Here is a 27104-nt window from a genome sequence, read left to right as displayed (position 1 = left end):
CCACAGCACGGCAGAGGCAGGAGACCAGCGCCATCTTCCTGGAGCTCACACTGCAGCTGTGGGCTCCAGGCCAGCTTTCCAGGATGATCGCAGGAGCCCTGCAGTCATAGGAGGAGGAGGAGACCATGGACGGGAGGGAGAAGGACTCAGCAGGGAGCCGCGAGTATCAGTGGGGAGGGGGAGAGGGAATCTAATCCTCTCCTTTGTGGTGCTGACTCTGAGCAGTTATCTCCTCCCATGTATGTTACTGAGCTGTGTATCTACTCCTCTCCTGTGTGATACTGTCTGCTTAGCCATGCATCTAATCATCTCCTGTGTGATACTAACTGAGCTGTGTACCTAATCCTCTACTGTGTGCTGAGCCATGCATCTAATCCTATACTGTGTGATACTATGCTGAGCCATGCATCTAATCCTATACTGTGTGATACTTTGCCGAGCTGTGTACCTAATCCTATCCTGTGTGATACTGTGTGTTGAGCCATGCATCTAATCCTATACTGTGTGATACTGTATGCTGACCTGTGTATCTAATCCTATCCTGTGTGATACTATGTTGAGCTGTATATCTAATCCTATACTGTGATACTGTCTGCTGAGCCGTGTATCTAATCCTATCCTGTGTGATACTGTCTGCTGCGCCGTGTATCCAATCCTGTGTGATACTGTGTTGAGCCATGCATCTAATCCTATACTCTGTGATACTATGCTGAGCCGTGTATCTAATCCTATCCTGTGTGATACTATGTTGAGCCGTGTATCTAATCCTCTCCTGTGTCATACTGTCTGCTGAGCCGTGTATCTAATCCTATCCTGTGTGATACTATGTTGAGCCGTGTATCTAATCCTATCCTGTATGATACTGTTTGCTGAGCCGTGTATCTAATCCTGTCCTGTGTGATACTGACTGCTGAGCTGTGTATCTAATCCTCTCCTGTGTGATACTGTGCTGAGCCGTGTATCTAATCCTATACTGTGTGATACTGTATGCTGACCTGTGTATCTAATCCTATACTGTGCTGACCTGTGTATCTAATCCTCCTGTGGAATACTGACTGCTGAGCCGTGTATCTAATCTGCTCCTGTGTGATACTGACTGCTGAGCCGTGTATCTTATCCTATCCTGTGTGATACTATGCTGAGCCGTGTATCTAATCCTATCCTGCATGATACTGGCTGCTGAGCTGTGTATCTAATCCTATCCTGTGTGATACTGTCTGGTGAACAGTGTATCTAATCCTCTCCTATGCATTCCTTTCCCCCCTGCATGTCTTTCCCCATTGCACACACAACTCTATGCGTGCGATAACAGGAGCTGCAGGGGTCATGCTGTATTATGGCATTATGTGAGATCTATATGACGGTATTATGTGATCTGTATGGTGGTATTATGCTTGATCAGAATTGTGAGAATTATATGGCGGTATTATGTGAGATCTATATGGCGGCATTGTGAGAAGTATGTGGCGGTATTGTGTGATCTATATGGCGGTATGCGAGAACACTGGCGGTATGTGTGATCTATATGGTGGTATTATGTGAACTGTATGACAGTATTGTGTGATCTATTTGATAGTATTGTGTGTGATCTATATGGCGGTATTATGTGTGATCTATATGGCGGTATTATGTGAGAACACTATGGCAGTATTATCTTCAGAAAGCGGACCCATTCTACGGTGGTTCTGGCTGAGCACCTGCACGCGGGTCTGGGGTAATAGAGGGGGCAGCATGACCTCCAGTTAGGTGCAGTCAGGGCTGGTGAGGCAGCTTTAGAGAGGGGTCTCATTTTTATCGTTACTATATGGCTACATTTCCCCCCAGCGTCACCCCAGACTGCGCCTGTCGTCTCACTTTCACACATCGCCAAGACAGGATCTGAGGAGCCCGACGTACCGACGCATGCTGTGAAAGAAATGCCCGACGTGGGCAGCGGAAGCAGTCTTACAACGCTTCCGCTGCCCCATTGCAAGGTCCGGGCAGGAGGGGGCGGAATTTCGTCCGTGCATGCGCGGTCGAAAATGGTGGGACTCGACAAACAAAAAAAGTTACATGTAACTTTTTTTGTGGCGGCGGTCGCACGACGGTTGCGACGTGTGGCAATACATCGCAATGCGTCGGTAATGTTAGTCTATGGGGAAAAAACGCATCCTGCAGACAACTTTGCAGGATGCGTTTTTTCTCCTAAACGACGCATTACGACGTATTGCAAACAACGCTAGTGTGAAAGTAGCCTAAGGCTGCGGTCACACTATCAGTATTTGGTCAGTATTTTACCTCAGTATTTGTAAGCCAAAACCAGGAGTGGGTGATAAATGCAGAAGTGGAGCATATGTTTCTATTATACTTCTCTAAGTGTTCCACTCCTGGTTTTGGCTTACAGATACTGAGGTAAAATAGTGACCAAATACTGCTAGTGTGATGGCAGCCTTACTCTGCAGTCACCAACAAAATGGCTGCTCACTGGGTTCCTGAATATCATCCTCTTATCCCTTAGCAGACACCCAGAAGGGAAGGAGAGGAGTGACATCACACACGTCAGCAGACTCCGCCCATAATTACTGCAGTGCTGTAATGTGAGCTAGTTGTACACTAGGTTTTTCTGAAATTTCAGCAGCTGCTCCCCCTAGTGTTTAAAAGTGGAAATTCCAAAACTTTTCCAATTATTTTTCATATTTTACTAAATTATAAACAAATTATAATATTTTTTAAGAAAATGTAAACATTAATTCTTTACATTTTTACAATTGCTGTAAAAAAAATTTTTTTGATGGCACCTTCCCTTTAAAGCCAGAAAGTTGCCATTTGAAATTACTTTAGTTTTGTGCCATGTCTGTGATCTGCTTTTTATCTACAAAATTAAACAACTAAATGAACATCCTCCAAGGCCGGTGATTCCATAATTTTTGCCAGGGTTTGTATGTACATACACATTACAATTACCTGCAATCATGATCTCTATCTCTGCTAATGAAGGGTTTATAAGAACAAGCAGAAAGAGGTTGACATCTCCCACCATACACTGATCTTCTGGACATCCCTGATCCCACTGTTCTCTATCCAGTATGATGAAGGTGCACTCTGAAAGGTAAAACTGGTTAGATGCTTCAACTTGAGTGTAACTCACCAAACACTAATGTATTACGTCAAGGCTAATAATAATGAATGGGAAATTGTACACGGCCTGGCATATGCAAGCCACTTACTGTCACTGTCTTCTCTCCAACTGCGTTGCATGTCATGTTCCTGGTCCAGTGTCAGTGGCTCCGAGGCCGTTAGTTTCTGCAGCTCCTCTGACTTCATCCATTCATGATACCTAGGAGCACCAGATGTAAAATGATAGCCTACAGGACAGGAGTGACATGAACACAGACCGACCGATGGCATGATACAACTGCTGATCGGTAAACTTTTACCAATCGGCAGTCATTTGAATGCCTGTTTACCCAGATAGGCCAAAGCAAATGATTTGCTCTGAGTGATCTATACTAGCTCGTCCAGTGCACATAGGCTGCCATAAGATGATCTTTTACGCTGCACTAAAGATTGTTTCACCAGATGGAGTGTTTTGCTCGTTCTTGAGGTGAACGGCAGCCTGGTTACACAGCAAGATAATCATGAAACGAGTGTTTTTAACAATGTTCGTTCACAATTATCTTGCAGTGCAAATGCCCTTTAAAGGCATTTAGTGCATATATGAATGGACAACTGTGCTTCATGTTTTACATAACTCACATATTAACTATTTACATGTTTACCATGTGCATTATTACGTTAGCATAAGCTAATCATCCACTTTCAAGCTGAAACAATCAGATCTTTACGACATATTGTTGCTTGCTGTAACAATAGGCTGGTATAATCCCAATAGAAATAAATATACTACTAGGTGTAACATAATATTATACAACACTTTTTAAAGCTGATGAAGATCAGCATATGCTCCCTAAAGACCAAATTTTCTATGTAACAGATCAGATTTAGTAAGACCAAATCATTTTTAAGCTGGGGGTCTGAATGATTACATAAAACACTGCAATGGAAATTTCAGTTTTCCATTTATATGAGTTTACTAGAGTTTTCTGCCATAACATGGGATTCTGGTCAATGCCATATTTATAAAGACCGACATGTTCTTTCTGCAAAAAAAAAAAAAAAAAAAAGAATATGGAAGAAGCCGAGACTTTAGAATCACCACCAAATGTGACTCGTTTTTGAACATTTTATCACAAGTTTTTAATTAAAGGGAACCTGTCATCCCCCAAAATGGAAGTTGAGCTAAGCCCACTGTCATCAGGGGCTTATCTACAGCATTCTGGAATGCTGTAGATAAGCCCCTGATGTAACCTGAATGGGAAAAACAGGTTATATTATACTCACCCAGGGGAGGTCCCGCTGCGGTCTGGTCCGATGGCCTTCCCATCTTCATACGATGACGTCTTCTTCTTGTCTTCAAGCTGTGGCTCCGGCGCAGGCGTACTTTGTCTGTCCTGTTGAGGCGCAGGCGCTGGGCCTCTCTGTCCTTTCCAGGCGCCTGCGCACTGCAGTACTTTGCTCTGCCCTCAACAGGAGCCGCAGCGTGAAGACAAGAAGAGGACGTCATCCTATGAAGATAGGAGGCCCCGAACCGCGACGCCCATTGGACCAGAACCGGACCGGGATCTCCCCTGGGTGAGTATAATCTCACCTCTTTCTCATCTTTCAGGATACATCGGGGGCTTATCTACAGCATTCCAGAATGCTGTAGATAAGCCCCTGATGCCGGTGGGGTTAGCTCAACTTCCATTTTGGGGGTGACAGGTTCCCTTTAAAGATGGTAGAAAACAACTTCAGTTCCCACCTGATTAATAAGACACATGATGTGCAAGGAAAAGCCACTGGTGCAGAGTGCGCCAATCAGCCCTGGTGTATCTCCACAGGGGAAGTATCTGCTAAGCAATTTACACAGGAAATCTGCAAAATCTATGCATTTCGCTACAGAAAATCCAGCTGGAAAATCTGCAGCTTATCCGATGTAATCCAACCCTTGTGTTTTATTTTTTAATTTGTAGAAACACCAGACAGTTGTAATATCAGAGAGGAAAGAAACACAACACAATAGTTAGTTTTTTCCCTACAGACCCCTCCTAGAGACAAATGCTTATGGCAGTTCCTTATTCCTACACTAAGTTCTTGCCAGTCAAGCAAAATGTAGCAATGTATGTGCTGGGCTAATTAGGGTATGTGCATACGATGCGGAAACACAGGTATTACATACCTGGTAATGTGTTTTTTCATGAGACATGACGGCACCACGAGAGAGGGGATCCGCCCATCAAGGACAGGAAACCTTCAAGATAAAAGGGGTGACTCCTCTCTCCACGTCAGTTGTTTTACAGAGTACGAGAGGAACTCCGCTGGTTAGTGTACACATAAATAATACATCCTATACGGTTCTATTCACCGATACCCCAGGGAGTGTATAATACAAATAATGCTAATAATGCACCCAACTAATGACGTGATCAAAAGGGTGGGAATATAAGGGTGCCATCATGTCTCATGAAAAAACACATTACCAGGTATGTAATACCCGTGTTTTTCCATCATACATGACAGCACCACGAGAGAGTTACAGAGATTTGTATTCTCTTTAGGGAGGGATCACTGCTTGAAACACTCTTCTCCCAAATGTGAGATCAGAGGTAGCAGATAGGTCAGGTCTAGCCTATAACGTTTAAAAAATGTAGACGGAGAGGACCAAGTGGCCGCCTTACAGATTTGGTCGATGGTAGCATCTGCTCTCTCCGCCCACGACGTCGCCATGGCCCTCGTGGAGTGGGCTTTCAGACCCTGTGGAACAACCCTGCCTGCACTACTATACGCTAGAATAATGGCCTCTCTCACCCATCTAGCGATAGTTTGTTTTGAGGCTTTAAGGCCCTTCCTTGACCCCTGGAACAATACAAATAAAGCCCTCTGTTTCCTCCAGGATTTTGTACTCTCTAAATACTGTAGGATACATCTCCTGACATCTAGGCAATGGAGTCTCTCCTCTTTCTTGTTACTAGGATTGGGACAGAAAGAGGGTAGGGTTATATCATGAGCCCTATGGAATCTCGATACCACTTTGGGGAGATATGCCGGATCTAATTTTAATATAACCCTATCGTCCATAATTTGTGTGTAAGGGGGGTCAGCTGACAACGAGTGTAAATCCCCCACCCTACGGGCCGATGTAAGTGCCACTAACAAAGCTCTCTTTAATGTCAGTACTTTATCTGATGTTGTATTTAACGGCTCAAAGGGGCTTTCTGTCAGAGCTGTTAACACTAAATTTAGATCCCATGGTGGAGGAGTAGGGAATGGAACAGAGTCAGCTCTGCTACAGGCTCGGATAAACCTCACCACTCACCTATTGCTTGCCAGGTCACAGTTGAATAGGGCTGCTAAGGCTGAAATGTGTACTTTGAGGGTACTAACAGCTAACCCCATATCTAAGCCCTTTTGCAGGAACTCCAGTATTGCCACTATCGGGACCTCCCCTTCCCTTTTTGGCCCTGAGCTGGAGAGGAATTTCTTCCATATTCTCCCATAGATCTTGGTCGTTACTGGTTTTCTGCTACTGCGCAAGGTGGATATTAAACCAGCTGAGAACCCTTCTTTCTCTAGTAACGACCGTTCAAATGCCAGGCTATCAAATGTAGCCCGGAATTCTGCAGGTGGTTGAAGGGACCCTGTGTTAGAAGGTCCTGGTCTTCCGGGAGAACCCACGGGTCCGTCACGGACATCACTCTCAGCCAGTAAAACCATGGTCTTTTCGGCCAGAAGGGAGCTATCACAATTACCCTGGCCTTGTCCTCCCTGATCTTCTTCAGAACTGCTGGGATTAGACATATCGGTGGGAAGGCATACAGGAGACCTGACGTCCATTCTATGCTGAAGGCGTCTACTGTCAACGGCCTGTCTGCTGGGCTCAGGGAGCAGAACTTTTGAACTTTTTTGTTGGCTTTTGAGGCAAAGAGGTCTACACTGGGTCTTCCCCACATGTGCACTATCCGTTGAAAAATTGACTTTTTTTTTTTTAGGGACCATTCCCCTTGCCTCAAGTGGTTCCTGCTTAAAAAGTCTGCCTTTATATTGTCCACACCTCGAATATGCAGGGCCGATAATGAAAGGAAATGCCTTTCGGATAGAGTCATGAGTCTTCTGGTTATGTGCATCAGTGACCGAGAACGGGTGCCCCCCTGATGGTTCACGTATGCGACCGCTGTTCGGTTGTCCGATAGGACTCTCACATGATGCCCTGTCAAGTGTGGAAGTAATCTCTCTAGCGCCTTTCTATTGCTAGGATTTCCCACTCGTTTAAGGATAGATTTTTCTCCTCTTGAGCCCAGGGGTCTTGGACCCATAGTGTGTCTGAGTGAGCTCCCCATCCTAATGGACTGGCGTCCGTTGTGATTACTTTGGAGGCTGTGTATGTCCAGGGAACTCCTCTCGGAGACGACTATCTGTAACCACCATCTGAGTGATTGGAGTACAGAGAGTGGGAGAATGAGCTTCTGCTCTAGCTGCCCCTGAAGTTCCAGGTCGTTCTGCAGCACACACCATTGCAGTTCTCTTGCATGGAACTGGGCCCATTTTACTGCCGGTATGCAGGAGGTTAGGGACCCCAATACCGACATGGCTCTTCTTAAAGTCATCTCTGGTTTTGTTAATGTTGTCATAATCATTTGTTTGATTTTTTCCTCTTTTTCTTCTGGGAGGCGACACTCCTGCGCCACGGAGTCTACCGTTATCCCCAGGAAATTCTGGACCATTGCTGGCTCTAGTTTGGATTTCTTGAGGTTCAGTTGCCATCCTAGTGTCTGTAGAGTGTCCATCACTATTCTGACCTGCTCCTGACAGTGAGAAAATTTTTTCCCCACTATCAGGAAGTCGTCTAAGTTGGGTATTATCAGAGTGTCTTTTTCTCTGAGATGTGCTGTGACCTCTGCAATCAGTTTTGTAAACACTCGTGGAGCTGTTGCTATCCCAAAGGGCAGAGCCCTGTACCGAAAGTGACGCAACTGGGACCCCACCTGAACTGCCACTCTGAGAAACTGACGATCTTGTTGTCTGATTGGGACGTGATAATAAGCGTCCTTGAGGTCTAGGACGGACATGTAACACTGAGGATATAGAAGTTTCACCGCTGATTTTATAGTTTCCATTTTGAAAGATGGAATTATTAGATATTTGTTGAGGCCTTTTAAATTTATTATTGTCCTCCAAGAATTGTCTGTTTTTTTTATGAGAAAAAGGGGGGAGTAAAACCCTTCCATCCTTTCCTCTGTTGGAACTTCTTCCAAGACGTGTTTGTCTAGGAGTGATATTATTTCTCCTTCCAGACTGTCTTGTTTCTCTTGGGAGGACTGTACCGGGGTCTGCATGTATCTTCTTGGAGGCCAGTGGTGAAATTTTAGTTTTAGGCCTGATCCTATAATCTGTCGGATCCATACGCTGGATGAGATCCTCTCCCAGGCTGGAAGTGAGAGAGCCTCCCTCCCGCCTGAGAAGGACCATCACTGGGAGGGTTTCTTGGTGTCCCTGGGGGATTTGCCAAAATAGAAGCCTTTTCCTCCCCTGGACCGCTTATCGAAGTTGCTCCTGTCTCGGTCTCTATACTGCTGCCTTCGGAATTTTCGGCCTCTCCGAAAGGAGCGCCGAAAGGGCTGAAATGGCTGTTTTGGAAAATTTTTCTTTTTGTCACCGGCTTTCTCCAACACCTCGTCTAATGCCGGTCCAAACAGGAAGTTCCCCTCACATGGCAAAGAGCAAAGCTTCATCTTTGCCTGAGTATCTCCTGGCCAGCATTTAAGCCATACGGCACGGCGTCCTGTGTTGGCTAAAGCTGATTTTCCTGCCAGTCTAGCTGAGTCTGCTGATGCTTCAGCCAGAAATACTGCCGCTGCTCTCATGGCCGGTATTGCCTCTAGGATAGTCTCTCTGGGTACTTTTTGTTCCACCTGATCCTCCAGGTTGTCTATCCAGATCTTTAGGGATCTGGCCACACAAGTGGCCGCGATGGCTGGCCTTAGTGCTCCTGCCGAGGCTTCCCATGCTGTTTTCAGGGAACTGTCCACCTTCCTATCCAGAGGTTCTTTTAGAGAACCTAGATCTTCGAATGGCAGGGAGGATTTTCTGGCAACTTTTGAAATTGCCACATCAATCTTCGGGGCTCTATCCCAAGATGAGGACGCCTCCTCTTCAAAAGGATATCTTCTCTTTAGGGAGGTGGTTATCTGGGACCTTTTTTCCGTTTTTTGCCATTCCCTTTTAATCAGTTCTTGTAGCTGTTCATTAATAGGGAATGACCACCGTTTTCTCTTTTCCAGACCACTGAACATAAGTTCTTGGGCTGTCTTTTTTGCCTTCTCATCTACCAGCCCCATGGTAGAGCGAACAGCTTTAATAAGCTTATCCGTAGCCTCCGCTGGAAATGCATCTTGCTCTTCTGAGCTACTATCTGAGCAGTGAGCTGTATCTGAGTCCCCCTCTGACTCCAAGGAATCTCTTTGGGATGCTACTGAGGGGCTGGATCTGTCCCTAGATCTGATATCTGTGTCGGCTGTCTGCAATGCTTTCACAGACCTACAGACCTGATTGGATCAGTGATCTTAGACTCTCTGTAAAGGAGGGTGTTTCCTCCGCTACCGTCTTGTTAATGCAATCCTGACAGATTATTATTCCAGGATGGTTTTAACGCTTTTTTGCATAAGGGACATTCCTTGTTTTTAGCCTTTGATTTACACTTCTTGGGGACCTCCTATACTCCACCCCCCAATGTATGTAAGAAAAGAGGGGAGAGACGGAGATAAGAGAAGAGAAAAGAACAGACATTAGCGTGCTGGACTTTCTCGCAGTTCACTCACCACTCGGACGCTTTCAAAGTACGGGTACCGGATCCGGAGGTTGGCTGGTTTTCTCCGTGTCTCCCAATGAGACTAGGGACCCCTCCTTGGTATGGCGATCCGTCCGTACGCTGTCCGAGCGGCTTCTGCTGCTGCCATGGCGAATCTGGCTCTTCTCACTTGAGCGAGACCGCCTCTCCCGCATCTCTTGCTGTGGCATCAAATGTTCTGGTGAAAAGCTCTCCATCATACACACTACCACGTAACAAGAGTAGTCACCCTCAACCTGGCCTGGTTTAGTGACACAGGGCAGCACTTCTGGTTCGTTTAAATATATTCACTTTCTTTTTTTTTTTTGGTTGATCCTGCCATTACTGGTTGCTTCAGCCGTCAGGTGCATGTGCGCACCTGTCATGATTTGATTACCTGACTAATCGTGCCTGCACCACTTCCGGTGCTCATAGATGCAATCAATCACCTGGTTGATCCTGCATCTGCTGGCCGCTAGCACAACGCCTGCGCTGTATAATTATGCCAGAGCGCGCACCCGGCAACCACTTCCGGTGCGCGCTATCAGATCCACCATTCACCTGGTTGATCCTACCCCGAGTGCTGCCGCCGGGTCCTGTGCGTGCACACGGCTATTATCTCCGGTGCACGCCCCTTCAGCGCCTATGCGCGCTTTACTTCCAGGCGCGCGCCCGGCCTTTGCTTCCGGTGAGCGCGGAAGATTCTGGCCCCCCTGCCCCTATCAAACGTTCCGAGCCGGGTACTGTGCGCACGCATGTACCTCCATTCCCGGGTACCTGGCGCCGGCTGGAGCTTCCGGGAGTGTCCACGCCACAGATGTTCAGGAAGGCAGCGCAGCACTTACTCTCAGCGTCCAGATGCTCTCTTCAGTGCTCCTGACACCGCTCCATACTGCTCTGTGCAGCTTCAGGTACCACCAGGGAGGAGGGAGGAGGGGGGAGACCTGCTCTTAATGCTCGACAGGGAGGGCCCCAAAACCTCTGAGGAGCTTACCTAGCCTGGGCACCGATGTGCCTTACGGGCTGCATGGCCACCTTTGGTCAACAGGGGGGGCACCATAAAAGTGACCCCCGTGGACAGCAGGATTTTTAAATCAACGGGGGGGGGGGGGGGGACGCCTCCTGCGGCCCCCGTGGATAGTCTTCACCCGGGCAATCCTCACGGGTTGTGGCCATGCTTCGCTCAGGGGGGAGGGTATGGAATACATGACCCCCAAGGCGACTACCGGTACCTGGTGACGGGTGCAGCAGACCAGCGCCTGCCCAAATCCACCCGACCCAGGCATCTGTCATCAGAAGTCCTTCATCTTGAGGGTTCCCAGTCAAGGACAGGAAACCAACTGATGTGGAGAGAGGAGCCGCCCCTTTTATCTTGAAGGTTTCCTGTCCTTGATGGGCGGATCCCCTCTCTCGTGGTGCAGTCATGTATGATGGAAAAAACGCTGCGGATCCGCAGCAGTTTCCCATGAGTTTACAGTTCAATGTAAACCTATGGGAAACAAAACGCTGTGCACATGCTGCGGAAAAAAACGCGAGGAAACGCAGCGGTTTACATTAGGCAGCAGGTCACTTCTTTCTGCGGATTCCGCAGCGGTTTTACAGCTGCCCCTATGGAAGACCGCAGTTGTAAAACCGCAGAAAAACCGCGGTAAATCCGCAGCGGTTTTGCACTGTGGATTTATCAAATCCGCTGCGGAAAAATCCGCAGTGGACCAGAATACGTGTGCACATACCCTGAATGACTTGTGTGCTGCTGACCAACTTTGTGTGTTACTCCAGTAGAAACATTTTGATACAGCAGCTACATTTGCAATCTCAGTGACGCTGAATCCATCGGTAGTACATGCCGCTGATGGCGCTGTGGAAGCCCCTCATATGCATATGTGCCCACTAGGGCTCGTGTACAAGACCATATTTCCGCTCAGAGTATTATCCGTTGATAAAACGGATCGCACTCGTACCAATGCTATGCAGTGGAGCAGTGCAGATGAACGATTTTTTTTTTTTCACTGACTGCATATGCATGTTAAAACAATTGCAGCATGCACGATTTTCCTCCGACAATCAGATGAGAAGTCATGGGAGTGAGAAAAAAAATTGGATGTCAAATGGAGCCAGTTTAAGCATAAGATTTTTAGGGATATAATGCACTTCTGTAACATAGGAAACTATAAATGGTTCTTAAAGGGCCACTGTCACCCCCCCAGCCGTTATAAACTAAAAGAGCCACCTTGTGCAGCAGTAATGCTGCAGTCTAACAAGGTGGCTCTTTTAGCTTTTGATTCATTTATTACCTCAATAAAGTGTTTTAAAAATTGGCCACAAATACCAGATATTGTACCGGGAGGCGGTCCGAATCGTCCTCTATCAATCTCCCAACTGCCGTCACTCTTCTCTTCAGGGGCAATGGTCGCCGCCCCCTGAGCGCTGTTGCTTCTTAAATCCGGCGCCTGCGCTGTGCGTGCCTGCCTGGGGCAGGCGCAGTCTTCATTGTCAGTCACAGCTCAGACGCAGGGTGCCTGACTGCGCCTGTGCGGGCAGTGCGGCCACCCTGTTCCTGAATCCCCGCCCCGCACTGTGTTATTCATTATGCACAGTGCGGGGCTGGGGTTTCTGGGCATGCGCAACGTTGTTCTTTGTGGCTGTTCAAAACGTCGGCAATGAAACCTGTATATTCCGGCAATGCTGGAAGGCGGGGGACCGGGGGAGCGTCTGACAAGCGCAGTGCGCATGCCCAGGAACCCCAGCCCCGTACTGTGCAGAATGAATAACACAGTGCGGGCCCCAGGCAGGCACGCAAAGCGCAGGCGCCGGATTTAAGAAGCAACAGCGCGAAGGGGGCGGCGACCATCGCCCCTGAAGAGAAGAGTGACGGCAGTTGGGAGATTGATAGAGGACGATTCGGACCGCCTCCCGGTACAATATCTGGTATTTGTGGCCAATTTTTAAAACGCTTTATTGAGGTAATAAATGAATCAAAAACTAAAAGAGCCACCTTGTTAGACTGCAGCATTACTGCTGCACAAGGTGGCTCTTTTAGTTTATAACGGCTGGGGGGGGGGTGACAGTGGCCCTTTAAATGATTAATAGCTGCGGAGCATAAAAACGGATCGTATACAGATGACAAGTGAGAAAAAAAAAGTCATCCCACTTTTCCACATGAAACTGAACGATTTTTTATTTAGTTATGTAACCCTACTCATAGGCTGTGCCTTAGGGCAGGTGCAAGTATTTGAGAAAATTGGGTCGACTGATCAGAGTGAGCATAGTGTGATCCAATTCTCTCAGATGAGGAATAAATGGTGACAAAAAAAGTCTCCATCTTCTCCATTCTATCAGTTGGTGAAAACCGGACTGCACTCAGTTTCCACTGACTTGTTGACTTGCATCGTTGAGTGCAATCTGAATATCGAATCAAACTTTGGCCTGCAGCGATTTTTTTCCTTGAACTGACTTGGGCAGAGAAAAAAAAAAATCTAACGTGCACGACCATATAGCATAACATTGGTCCGGGTGCGATCTGATGTTTTCTCGGATTGCACTGGGAACAATTATACGGTCGCCTGCACCTGGCCTTACAGTTTATTACTGACAGGCAATAATGATTTGGTCCAAATCTGGAGAGTATAAAGACAGCAATGTATAAGCAATCAGAAGATCACATTATGACTAGAAAATCAAAGCAAAAAAAAAAATATTCCCATTGTGGTGAAATATGTGTATATATATATCTATATGTGTGTAGTGACGTATGTCTAGGGTTATATGTGTGACTAGTAATAATGTAACATCTGTTCTGAAGGCAAGTCGCACCTAGGTGTTAACAGGTACTTCCTTGGGACTAGTAGACATTGTGTCCCCATATCTCACCAGGAGGTCTAGCTAGGGCCAAGAAGAAGGTAACATTTGGCACCTCCTAGCGCTTGGAGGGGAGATGCTAATTGTGGCCTGAGGGGATCTATTCCTGGGAACCTGGTCACAAGTGTCTCAAGAGGAAAATAATCTATATTCATTAGTAGAGCGGCTGTGGCCGATCAACAAGCCAGCAATTATGATATTAACCTGAGGGGCCGGTCTAGAAACCTGACCTCCAGACCAAAGTGCAGCCTGAGAAGCTGATGTGATCCAATCTACATCGTCCTACCCTCAGGGAGCAGAAGCAACTACCAGTTAGATAACTTCTGTAAGTTTCTCCTGTTTATTTTGATACTGTTTTGCATAAGTCGTATGTCTTTTTATTATCATATTTGTATACCTTTTTCTTATTGTAAGCATTGAACCTTTTGTTATTAAAGTATAAAACTTTAACAAGTTGAACCTTGAATGTTCTAAAAGAATCCATAGCCTAAGGTGTGTGAGCCTTATGAGTGACAGACATATTTTTATTAGTATTATTATTTTCCGGGACTCATCGCCCGTGTGTTCGATGAGTGGTGGCAGCGTGCATGAGCGGGTGTGTGGCCTGGGTCGGTGTGTGATTTATGCTCCCACTACAGCATAGGACAGAGGTTGAATGCTGGACTGAGAGAGGGGAGATAGATTAACCCTTGCAGGCACAACCCCAAGTCACATGTGAGAGCAGGCACGTGACGAATAAGTGACACCACGGAGTAGGGATCCGTGACAATTGGTGGCAGAGCGGTGGGATAGAATTACTTCTATTAGAGCATTAGTGCATGGTTTAAGCAATTATTCCCTGTAATAAAGAATTGGTATCCTTGCGAGGAGTGCACCAGTTCTTCAAGGTTCAACTCAGTGCTTACTTAGACATACGTGCAAACAGTTTCCCCTCCCCATTTTTCTTTTCTATCTTTTATTTGGCAAAGGCTGTTCATCGATATGGCAGCCCAGTACAAGAAGCTGAGCAAAGAGGCTCTGACCGGCCTCTGTGAGCAGACAGGAATAGAGACAGCCGACAGATCCAGGGAGCGGCTGATATGTTCCTTGATTGAGCATGACATGGAGCAAAGTGCTGAAGCATCTGGCCAAGGAGAGAGTCCACCTCAGAGAGACCCAGCAATGCTAGCTCTCGCACCGGAGATACCTGTTGGAAATGCCAGTGCTGAGGAGCCTATGGACTGTACTTTACAAATGGACTTACAACGGCTGGGAACAAGTGATCCCAATCTGCGCATGCAGCTTATTCCACAGTACCGACAGGCTGTAGAACGCCAGGCTGAGAGAGAGGCTGCAGAACGCCAGGCTGCTGCTGCAGAACGCCGGGACCGGGCTGAGAGAGGCTGCAGAACGCCGGGAGGACAGAACTTTCCAGCTTCAGATGGCTCAAATAGAGCGGGGTATCAGTCCTCAGATAACCCCCTCCCAGGACATAAATCTAAGGAGACCATGTCTAGAAAACTTCCCTGTGATGGAGAAGGATACTGACTTAGATACTTTCCTGCGGGGATTTGAAAAAACTTGCAGGCAGTACCATCTACCCCGTGAGCAGTGGGCACAGTATCTAACCCCAGGGTTGAGAGGCAAGGCCCTGGAAGTTTTTGCTGGCCTCCCACCAGAGCTAGATGCGAATTATGAGGCCATAAAAGAGGCCCTGATCAGGAAATACAACCTGACCTGACACCAGAAGTGCATCGTAGAAAGTTCCGGAACCTACAACGTGGATCAACTGACAGCTCTGCGGATGTTGTGAGCACCTTGAGGACCACGTTCCACCAATGGATTAGGGGACTTTCTGTTAACAGTTTTGAGGACTTAACGGATCTTATGGTCAAGGATCAATTTCTTCACATGTGCCCCACGGATGTACGACAATTTGTGTGTGATCGGGAGCCACAAACTGCGGATCAGGCTGCAAGGATTGCGGACTGCTATGTGGCTAACAGGATGCCGGAGGTGCGGAAGCCATCGGGATTCAGCTGGAGGGGAGGCAAGCCAAACGGAGACCCTTCTCCCTCTGCCAGCCAATCACCAGTGCTGTCCAAGCCCACCTTCTATGGGGCCCCCAGGGAATAGATATTCTCTAGGTGATGCACGCCGATGCTTCTCCTGCAACAAAGTGGGACATGTTAGCGCTGTCTGCCCTGATAGGGAGAAACGCCCAACTACAACCACAAAGCCGTCTGTGTCCACACCGTCTGTCCTCTTTGTGGCTGGCTCTGATGCGAGGGCGAATGAGAACTGTCAATCTGTCACCGTTGGCAATAAAGTCACCATTGGTCTGAGACACTGGGGCAGAAGTGACCCTGGTGCGTCCAGCCATGATAACCCCTGCCGATATCATACCAGGAAAGACTATGTCTATAACTGGGATTGGAGGGGTCAGCCCCGCCGTGCCCATGGCTCGTGTGTACCTGGACTGGGGAGCAGGGAAGGGACTGAGGGAAGTGGGAGTATCAGAGGCTATTCCCACCAATGTGTTGCTAGGCACAGACCTGGGGAGGATGGTGTCCCACTATGTTCCTCCCTTGCAAGTAAATGATGCAGAGAAGGTGGAAGAAAGTGACCCACCTGAGATCCCGTGCGAGGAGGGAAAATGTCCCAATGCACAGGACGGTAATTATGTGGCAGCTGTGACCCGGAGTCAGGCTGCGGCTCAGACTCAGGCCCAGAGATTAGAGGATGAGTCTCAGACAGAACTGCCAGGACAGGAGGCCCATACTGTGGTCCCGGAGCCTCCATACATGGCAGACCCACCAAGGTCCCTGATAACAGACACTGAAAACTCAGCTTCAGACCAGGGCCTGGCAGTCACACTAGGCCAGGGCCTGCAGGCTGACCGTCAGAACTTCCAGGAGGCCCTGCAGACAGATGTCAGTCTGGAGGAGCTCAGATGTCTTGCAGACCGACCCCCTGCTGCGTCTGACAAAGAGAGAGTATACTGGGACCAGGGCAGACTGTATACAGAGACTATCCCCACAGATACTACAGAATCTTGGGACTATGAACGGCGGCTGATCGTCCCTTATCCATTTAGGGAACAATTATTGAGGATTGCCCATGAAATTCCTTTGGCCGGACACCTTGGAATACAAAAGACTAAAGCTCGCCTGACACATAACTTCTATTGGCCCCAGATGGGGACAGATATTGCCAATTACTGTCAATCATGTGCAGTTTGTCAGAGTTGGGAAGTCCGGGAATATACAGAAAGCTCCATTGATACCACTGCCTGTGATCGATGAACCTTTCCAGCGAGTGGCTGTGGATATCATAGGGCCACTTGCAATCCCTAGCAGCTCTGGCAAAAAGTACATCCTCACAGTGGTGGACTATGCTACACGACACCCGGAAGCTGTGGCACTGTCCTCCATCCGAGCAGACAAAGTGGCGGTGCTTTACTGACTGTGTTCTCTCGTGTGGGTTTCCCCAGGGAAATGTTGACCGATCAGGGAACCCAGTTCATGTCTGATCTGATGGAAAGCCTCTCTGAAAGAATACAAGTACAGCATTTTGTGGCCAGCGCCTATCATCCCCAAACCAACGGACTCTGCGAGCGTTTTAATGGAACATTAAAGCAAGTGCTCAAAATGCTGGTGGAGACTGAAGGGAGAGACTGGGAGCGGTACCTCCCCCATCTGTTGTTTGCCTACAGAGAGGTACCCCAGGCGTCTACTGGATTCTCCCCCTTTGAACTGGTTTATGGGAGGAGGGTCAGGGGGCCACTTGATTTGATTAAGGACTGTTGGGAGGATGACCCCAGAACTACTGGAGTCTCAGTGGTCGAATATGTACTGCGGCTCAGAGAGAGAATGCAAAAACTGAGCAACCTGGCCCATGAGAACGTGACCCAGGCCCAAATCAACCAGAAGGTCTGGTACGACCGTAATGCCAGCCTGAGGGCCTACGAGGAAGGGCAGAAGGTTTGGGTGTTGGTCCCCATGTTAATGAATAAATTGCAGGCCGCATGGGAGGGACCATATACTGTACATAAGCGGCTGAATGATGTTAATTATGTGGTGACACTAGATGAGCATGCAAAGCGTCAGAAAGTGTTTCATGTAAATATGTTGAAGGCACATCATGCCAGGGAGGCCTGTGTCTTACCTGTCTGTAGCCTGCCTGAAGAGGGGGAGGCTGATCTGTTACTGGATGTGGGGGCCGGGACTCAGTACATGGAGTCAGCAGAGTTTAACCCTGAGCTATCCCACAGTCAGAGGTCTGAGCTGATGGGGGCGCTCAGCGAGTTCACCGAAGTCTTCACAGGGGAGCCTGGGAGGACACACTTAGCAGTTCACCATGTGGACACTGGTACTAATCCCCCAGTACGGCAGTCTGCATACCGTGTGTCAGCAGACTCAGCAGAGGTGAAGGCACACGAGGGAACAGGTAGAGGAGATGTTGAAACTCAAGGTGATACAAAAATCCCAGCGTGCCTGGCCTCACCTGTGGTTCTTGTCCCAAAAAAGGACCGTACTGCCCGGTTCTGTGTAGACTACAGGAAATTAAATGTACTTTCTCGCCAAGATGGGGCAGAATCAGATACGTGCTCAGGAGCTGACCTGGAAGTCAACCCCCATGCACGTTCATAAGGAGGGAGGTGTGGTGAAATATATATATATATATAGTTAGTGACATATGTCTGGGGTTATATGTGTGACTGGTAATAATGTAACATCTGTCCTGAAGGCAAGTCGCACCTACGTGTTAACAGGTACTTCCTTGGGACTAGTAGACATTGTGTCCCCATATCTCACCAGGAGATCTAGCTAGAGCCAAGAAGAAGGTAACATTTGGCACCTCCTAGCGCTTGGAGGGGAGATGCTAATTGTGGCCTGAGGGGATCTATTCCTGGGAACCTGGTCACAAGTGTCTCAAGAGGAAAATAATCTATATTCATTAGTAGAGCGGCTGTGGCCGATCAACAAGCCAGCAATTATGATATTAACCTGAGGGGCCGGTCTAGAAACCTGACCTCCAGACCAAAGTGCAGCCTGAGAAGCTGATGTGATCCAATCTACATCGTCCTACCCTCAGGGAGCAGAAGCAACTACCAGTTAGATAACTTCTGTAAGTTTCTCCTGTTTATTTTGATACTGTTTTGCATAAGTCGTATGTCTTTTTATTATCATATTTGTATACCTTTTTCTTATTGTAAGCATTGAACCTTTTGTTATTAAAGTATAAAACTTTAACAAGTTGAACCTTGAATGTTCTAAAAGAATCCATAGCCTAAGGTGGGTGAGCCTTATGAGTGATAGACATATTTTTATTAGTATTATTATTATTTTCCGGGACTCATCGCCCGTGTATTCGATGAGTGGTGGCAACGTGCATGAGCGGGTGTGTGGCCTGGGTCGGTGTGTTATTTATGCTCCCACTACAGCATAGGACAGAGGCTGAATGCTGGACAGAGAAGGGAGATAGATTAACCCTTGCAGGCACAACCCCAAGTCACGTGTGAGAGCAGGCACGTGATGAATAAGTGACACCACGGAGTAGGGATCCGTGACACCCATAAAAGTAGTTATATTTTGAAAACGTAACAAAAAACCCCAACGAAACGTAACAAATATATCGTAATGACTCACATTATATGTTTAAGATATTATATAATTCATCACTTACATTAAAAGATCTTAATGGATCAAAATGATAAAGGAAGCCCAATGAGCCTTGCTGATCAGTCCCTACTTCCTATTCTAGGAATGATGTTCCAGTCCTACGCAGTGACTTGTGACCACTGCAGCCAGTCACTGGTTGTAGTGTCAGGATATCACTGCTGTAATAAGAAGTAGGAAGCTGGCAGGGAATCCGAAAAAAGTAACAGCTTTATTAGTATTTTAACCCATTTAGTACATTTTTATCCCTTTTAACCCCTTAAAGTATTTTTGGTTTTGTATTTTCATTTTATGCTCCCTTTCTTCCAAGAGCCATAACTTTTTTATTTTTTTGGTCAAAATGGCCATGTGAGGGCTTGTTTTTTGCAGGACGAGTTGTACTTTTGAACGACATCATTGGGTTTACCATGTCGTGTACTAGAAATTGTAAAAAAATTCCAAGTGCAATGAAATGGCAAAAAAAGTGCAATCCCACACTTGTTTTTTGTTTGGCTCTTTTTACTAGGTTCACTAAATGCTAATAAAGACCTGTCATTATGATTCTCCAGGTCATTACGAGTTCATAGACTCCAAACATGTCTAGGTTATTTTTGATTTAAGTGGTGAAAAAAAATTGCGCCATTTTCTGATACCTGTAGCGTCTCCACTTTTCGTGATCTTGGGTTGGGTGAGGGCTTACTTTTGGGGTGCAGAGCTGACGTTTTTAATGATGATATCATTTTGGTGCAGGCACAATCTTTTTATCTCCCGTTATTGCATTTTAATGCAATGTCGTGGCGCCCAAAAAAAACATAATTCTGGCGTTTTGGCTTTTTTTTTTTTTATCGCTACGCCATTTAGCAATCAGGTTAATCCTTTCTTTTATTGATAGATCGGGCGATTCTGAACGTGGCGATACCAAATATGTGTAGGTTTGATTTTTTTTTTTTTATTGTTTTATTTTGAATGAGGGGAAAGGGGGGAGATTTGAACTTTATGGCTATGTGCACACGTTGTGGATTTTGCTGCGGATTCGCAGCTGTTTTTCATGCGGTTTACAGTACCATGTAAACCTATAGAAAACCAAACTGTGCCCATGGTGCGGAAAATACTGCCCTGAAACGCTGTGTTGTATTTTCCACAGCATGTCAATTCTTTGTGCGGATTCCGCAGAGTTTTACACCTGCTCCTCAATAGAAATCTGCAGGTGTGAAACCGCAGGTGAAATCCTCACAAAAAACACAGGAATTCCATGGTAAATCCACAGGTAAAACGCAGTGTGTTTTACCTGTGGATTTTCCAAAAACGGTGCGGAAAAATCCGCACACGAATCCGCAACGTGGGCACAAAGCCTTATATATTTTTTTTATTTTAATATTTTTTGAAAACTTTTTTTTTTACTTTTTGCATGCTTCAATAGTCTCCATGGGAGACTAGAAGCTGCCATGACCCGATCGGCTCTGCTACATACAGGCAATGATCAGATCGCCTACATGTAGCTGAATTATTCACTTGCTATGAGCACCGACCACTGGGCGGCGCTCACAGCAAGCCAGTAGTGACAACTATAGAGGTCTTCAGGAGACCTCTGATTGTCATTCTAACGAATCGGTGACCTGCGATCACGTGACGTAGTGCCGTCATATTCTGCAGCAATTACAGACATTATCATTACTGTCCCCATTGGGGCTCACAATCTAAACTCCCTATCAATATGGGAGGAAACTAGAGAGCCTGGCGGAAACCGACGCGGACATGGGGAGAACATACAAATTCCTTGCAGGGGGTTGCAGGGATTTGAACCCAGGACCACTGTGCTGCCCTATCTAATCTGAGAAAACTCTAGACCCCACAACACTCGTCACTACTGAGCATGTGCAGAAAGTGCGGCAGATTTATCTCCACTAAAAGTCCAGATCCTTACACCAGGGACAGAACAGACATTTATAGGACATTTCAGAACTTTCCCAAATAATTATGGAAACATTTACTGCACATCCTACATTGTACTAAACCCAATTTATTATATATTTTAGGAGTCGGTTCATTTTATACACCGACGCTGACTCCACAGCTCTGAGCCTACGGCCACATTCAGTATTCGGTCAGTATTTTACCTCAGTATTTGTAAGCCAAGACCAGGAGTGGAACAGTCAGAGGAAAAGTATAATAGAAACATATGCACCACTTCTGTATTTATCACCCACTCCTGGTTTTGGCTTACAGATACTGAGGTAAAATACTGAACGTGTGCACGTGGCCTCATAATGCTGAAAAAAATTATGGGCTCTCTGAATGCAATACGAAAAAGCCTAATGAACAAGGGAAGACCCCATGTTTGACCTTCGTGACCCCCAGCTGGCCACACCCTGGTACCTGGGCACGTGGTGGGGGTCATACGGCACCAGCAGCACTCTCTGCCCCCGCAGCACCGTGTCCTCGTTCACACGCATTGCGAGTCTGGAAGGCACAAGCACAACGCTGTCAGTCACATGACATGAAGCCAGGAACAGACACTACGTAAGCACTTCTCACCTGAAACGTCACCGCCTTCCCCCTCATGCCCCGCCCACTTTCGTCTCCTCCACTCGGCAGACAAGCCCGGAAGTGGCTCTGTGATGACGCGGGTTATCTGATTGGCTGGTTCCTCACGTGATCTGCTGGCAAGCCACGCATGTGATTTACACACCCGGAACACTCCGAGAGCAGCGGTAACCAGGGGCGACGGGGTGCTGGAGGAGAGGGGCTGAGTGGTAGCGGGGTATCTTAGTGTTCAGCAGTAGGGGGCTGTGATGGCACACGGTGGTACTGGGGATCCAGTCTAGGGGCAGCTCGCTGATGGATCTGGGGGATTGGTTGATCTGGGGGAGTGTTGCTTCTCCCCCCCTGGCTGTTAGTGCATGCTGGGATATGTAGTTCTCCAACAGCTGGACCGATGTGTGTGATTTTACATGTTTCGCATTTCCCCCTCTGATCATGGCATCACTAGGTCTTGGCTGCCCTCACATCTCATGTATCTGCTTTTGGGAAAGTTGGGTGACAATCAGTATGGCCGTCATTACTCGATGACACCCGGATATCCCAGGGACAGCACTGCAGAAAGGCCTCTGATCACTGATACTTCTGATTCCCAGAGCTTGGCATCCATCATTATCACTGGGATCTGGCTCCTCTGTGACATGTACAGGGAGACGAGCTCTGCACTACTCCTCCCAGCGGGGCCATGTGTGCAGAGCTCTTCTGCCCTAGATGTGGCGCTCTGTACATATGGCAGCCAGCGGATCATGCCATCCAGGGATACCGAGGGCACCATACATCTCCGTGCTCCATTACAGCTGTGTGCAGAGCTCGTCTGCCCTAGATGCGGCGCTCTGTACATATGGCAGCCAGCGGATCATGCCATCCAGGGATACCGAGGGCGCCATACATCTCCTTGCTCCATTACAGCTGTGTGCAGAGCTCTTCTGCCCTAGATGTGGCGCTCTGTACATATGGCAGCCAGCGGATCATGCCATCCAGGGATACCGAGGGCACCATACATCTCCGTGCTCCATTACAGCTGTGTGCAGAGCTCGTCTGCCCTAGATGTGGCGCTCTGTACATATGGCAGCCAGCGGATCATGCCATCCAGGGATACCGAGGGCGCCATACATCTCCGTGCTCCATTACAGCTGTGTGCAGAGCTCGTCTGCCCTAGATGTGGCGCTCTGTACATATGGCAGCCAGCGGATCATGCCATCCAGGGATACCGAGGGCGCCATACATCTCCGTGCTCCATTACAGCTGTGTGCAGAGCTCGTCTGCCCTAGATGTGGCGCTCTGTACATATGGCAGCCAGCGGATCATGCCATCCAGGGATACCGAGGGCGCCATACATCTCCGTGCTCCATTACAGCTGTGTGCAGAGCTCGTCTGCCCTAGATGTGGCGCTCTGTACATATGGCAGCCAGCGGATCATGCCATCCAGGGATACCGAGGGCGCCATACATCTCTGTGCTCCATTACAGCTGTGTGCAGAGCTCTTCTGCCCTAGATGTGGTGCTCTGTACATATGGCAGCCAGCGGATCATGCCATCCAGGGATACCGAGAGGGCACCATACATCTCCGTGCTCCATTACAGCTGTGTGCAGAGCTCGTCTGCCCTAGATGTGGCGCTCTGTACATATGGCAGCCAGCGGATCATGCCATCCAGGGATACCGAGGGCGCCATACATCTCTGTGCTCCATTACAGCTGTGTGCAGAGCTCTTCTGCCCTAGATGTGGTGCTCTGTACATATGGCAGCCAGCGGATCATGCCATCCAGGGATACCGAGAGGGCGCCATACATCTCCGTGCTCCATTACAGCTGTGTGTAGAGCTCGTCTGCCCTAGATGTGGCGCTCTGTACGTATGGCAGCCAGCGGATCATGCCATCCAGGGATACCGAGAGGGCACCATACATCTCCGTGCTCCATTACAGCTGTGTGCAGATAGGAGCAGCACAGAGTATTTAATAGTGGCCGTACAGATTATACCATACTGACCCCGCTGGGCTCCGTTTAGGGACAGATGATCAGAAGGGATGACTTTGTTCTTGTGGAGATGAGACGCTGTCAGCAGTGTCTGGCAGCAGCCCACTGTGCCCCCCACGTTACCGGGAACCTTTCATCAGATGCATGCTCAGGTAGCCGGAGCCTGGCTGTGCTGACGCCGCAGTGTGTCAGAGTGACCGTACTTTGAAAAGCCGTCTGAGGATTCTTCGTCTCGGATGACTTTTCCTCACCTCACTCCCTTTGACTGACAGATCACACACATAGAGACCTGTCAGTCAGCTGGCACGGGGCACGGAGATGCAGGCTGGCTCAGACCTCTGGGTAGTCTGCTGCTCTTGCATAGTCCGTGTCTGAGTCGTGCTGCCCACAGTTCAGACATCATGAATCTGATGACAGGTTCCCTTTAGAAACGTACAGTCTTCTGGGCCGAGCATACATGGATGGGGGGCTGTCTGACGAAGACTTGTTTGGCCGGTGACTGTGTATGACCTATACAAAGGATATCTGAATGTGCGCGCTGTCTGTCTTTTCTTTGTGCACTAACCTGAGCAGTCTGTCATGTATTGAAGCTCTCCAGACACATAATATGCCCTACATCTTCCTATTTACGTATGCAGTGTAGTAGTGAAAATAATATCACCTGCTGTTTCCTGCCATGTTACCCAGTTTCCAGCGCTGCTCCGGTCTTCTGCTGAGTCACGTGACTTCATCTCGCCAAATCACACAGGGATTTATGTGTGGACCAGAATGTAAATCTATCAGGCTCCATAGACTTTCATTGTAAGGCCACATTTAGGCTACGTTCACATTTGCGTTGTGCGCCGCAGCGTCGGCGCCGCAGCGCACAACGCAAACAAAAACGCAGCAAAACGCATGCACAACGCTGCGTTTTGCGCCGCATGCGTCGTTTTTTTCATTGAATTTGGACGCAGCAAAAATGCAACTTGCTGCGTCCTCTGCGCCCCGACGCGGGCGCCGCAGCGACGCATGCGGCGCAAAACGCAAGTGCGCCGCATGTCCATGCGCCCCCATGTTAAATATAGGGGCGCATGACGCATGCGGCGCCGCTGCGGCGCCCGACGCTGCGGCGCTGGCCGCAAATGTGAACGTAGCCTTACACGTCCAGTATTTTACCTCAGTATGTGTAAGCCAAAACCAGGAGTGGAACAGTGAGAGGAACAGTATAACAGAAACACGTCTCACTTCTGCATTTATCACCCACTCCTGGTTTTGGCTTACAAATACTGAGGTAAAATACTGACTGAATACGGAACGTGTTAACATGGCCTTTAAGTGACTTCTGGTTCCTGAGTAATCAGATGAGTCTGAGTTGATGTCACATAAGTCAGAAGATGACCAGTGAAGACGAGGAAGACTGCGAACAGTATTTTAATACAAATACGCTACATTGCATACAAATTTAGGAAGGTTTAGGGGATAACATTTTTGACAGGAATGTATTAACCTGTAGAGACCTGTTTACCAGCTGCTAGTTATCAAGTGTCACTAAATGGTGCTTGTCTAAACGCATATCACACCACCATTTCTAAAAAAAAAACCGAACAGTCTTTTGTCTATGGGGCTTGTCAGACCCCTCCGTGTCCCCCTGGTAGTGCTGTATTTTCAGTGATGGCCTGGAGTTATGCTTTGGGAACAAATTGGCAATGGTGACATATCTGTTGGTAATGTTCCTGCACTTGGAGGTTTCCAGTAGACCGGTGGGTTCTCTCGCTGTGTGGGGACAAGTGTCCGAGCTGTGCAACTGAGCATTTGTAAGAACTGATAAGACGCCGTCTGGCTTTTCGTGCTATTTGGTGAGACTTTGCATTCTGTCGCACTTATCTTCTCGGACATCTTCACAAACGTCTCTGCCTGTATGTCCATATACTAAAGTTCACTGTAGGTAATCTTTAGCCTCCCTTTGTATCAGGATGTGCCTTCCTATTATTCCCCAGTACAGTATGTGCAGTATAAGCGCGACAGGATCGCTCTCGGGAGTCAGATAGCCGGTGGCCCTGGAAAACATTTTGTTGGGACCAAAATTTTAATGGGGTGGGGGGACGCCTGCTGTGCCAGTTGGTGGAGATATGACAGGGCACTGCTCTGATTACGGGGGGGGGAAGTACATGGCATGGCTGTGAGTGATAATGGGCATGTATTACAATAAAAGGGTGCATGCTAGTTTGCTCTTTGGAATGGGTCCATTTTCACCTCCTATATCCTCAGACCTAGAGCTCTTATACCTGTAATTTCCAGGTATCTAGTAACCTGGTAATAGGTTCTTCATATGGTAAATAGGTGACAATCCACATGAATAAAGGGAGCGTTCTTTGTATAATGAACTGCAGCAACCTCATTCCTAAAATCTGGGCCTCCATACTGTTGCTGGGACTGCCTTTGTGTTCAGCATGTAAATGCTAACGAGTACGTTTAGCCGCTCGGGTGTTGTGTTGCAGATATAGCTTCGGGTGATGAATAATGCCAGAACTATGCGTCCTAATGTGGGATAATTACCAGGCAGTCATGGTATTGTTATGATAACACCGTAGTAAAAGGAATGCGAGTGGCAAAAATAAGAAACTCACAATGTGTTATTATTGCCCCGCATAATTCACATTCACAGTGTTAGCGCAACAATGAGTCTGAATTCACTGCTAATAGCTGAACAAATGCTATATCTGCAATACAAAGGTGAGCCCTCCATCCTGCAGCAGCCCGCTCTATATTTAGCAATTCATTTTCAGAAATCCATTAATGTGTATTGTGGTGCTTATTATGCATTTATTACCCCAATCTCTTACTACAAAGTTCATTCCCGGTCACGTACTGTCAGCGGGGTGCCAGTAACTGTAGAGTAAAGGTGGCCATAGTGAGACAAATGCTTGTCAGGGGAGAACATAAGAATGGGAGTAAAGCCCCCATACACGCTAGATAGCTGTCTATTTCACCCACCTCTCCCATACACTGGGGTATTTGTTCTGTAAGAAGGACCTACTGTTTCAGACATCCCTGGTGGCGGCCTATCTCTTACAGATTAAAAAGATGGAAATCAAACATGCCAGATCCTTATCTCTCCTGTCAATAATTTTTCAAGAGCCCCCAAACCTATTAGACTGTCAGCTGAACCTGTCGCTATCAGCAGGTTTAGTCAGCATTATTCTAACATGCATAG

The 27104-nt window shown here is 47.7% G+C and overlaps 2 protein-coding genes across 3 annotated transcripts in view; one reads left to right on the top strand and one right to left on the bottom strand.

The window, feature by feature from the left end:
• NAT9 (N-acetyltransferase 9) overlaps positions 1-21926 on the bottom strand; it is a 38246-nt gene extending 16320 nt beyond the window's left edge. Inside the window, exons 1-3 of one of the 2 annotated variants that reach the window (XM_077251499.1) lie at positions 21775-21926; positions 3207-3316; positions 2944-3081 (exon numbers count right to left, since the gene is read on the bottom strand). In XM_077251499.1, coding sequence (XP_077107614.1) covers positions 2944-3081; positions 3207-3316; positions 21775-21851 — 325 coding nt within the window. In that variant the 5' untranslated portion in view covers positions 21852-21926. The remainder of the gene's footprint in view (positions 1-2943; positions 3082-3206; positions 3317-21774) is intronic. The other variant, XM_077251500.1, reaches the window with a different exon arrangement.
• A 46-nt stretch (positions 21927-21972) lies between these two features.
• Positions 21973-27104, top strand: part of SLC38A12 (solute carrier family 38 member 12) — a 37225-nt gene continuing 32093 nt past the window's right edge. The window contains exon 1 of the mRNA XM_077251497.1: positions 21973-22109. The gene's annotated coding sequence lies outside the window, so the exon portion shown is untranslated. The remainder of the gene's footprint in view (positions 22110-27104) is intronic.

The sequence above is a fragment of the Ranitomeya variabilis genome, chromosome 4, assembly GCF_051348905.1.
Source record: "Ranitomeya variabilis isolate aRanVar5 chromosome 4, aRanVar5.hap1, whole genome shotgun sequence".
Lineage (NCBI taxonomy): Eukaryota > Metazoa > Chordata > Amphibia > Anura > Dendrobatidae > Ranitomeya > Ranitomeya variabilis.
The sequence above is the reverse complement of the archived record's forward strand: the minus strand, read 5'-3'. Positions and strand labels throughout refer to the sequence as shown.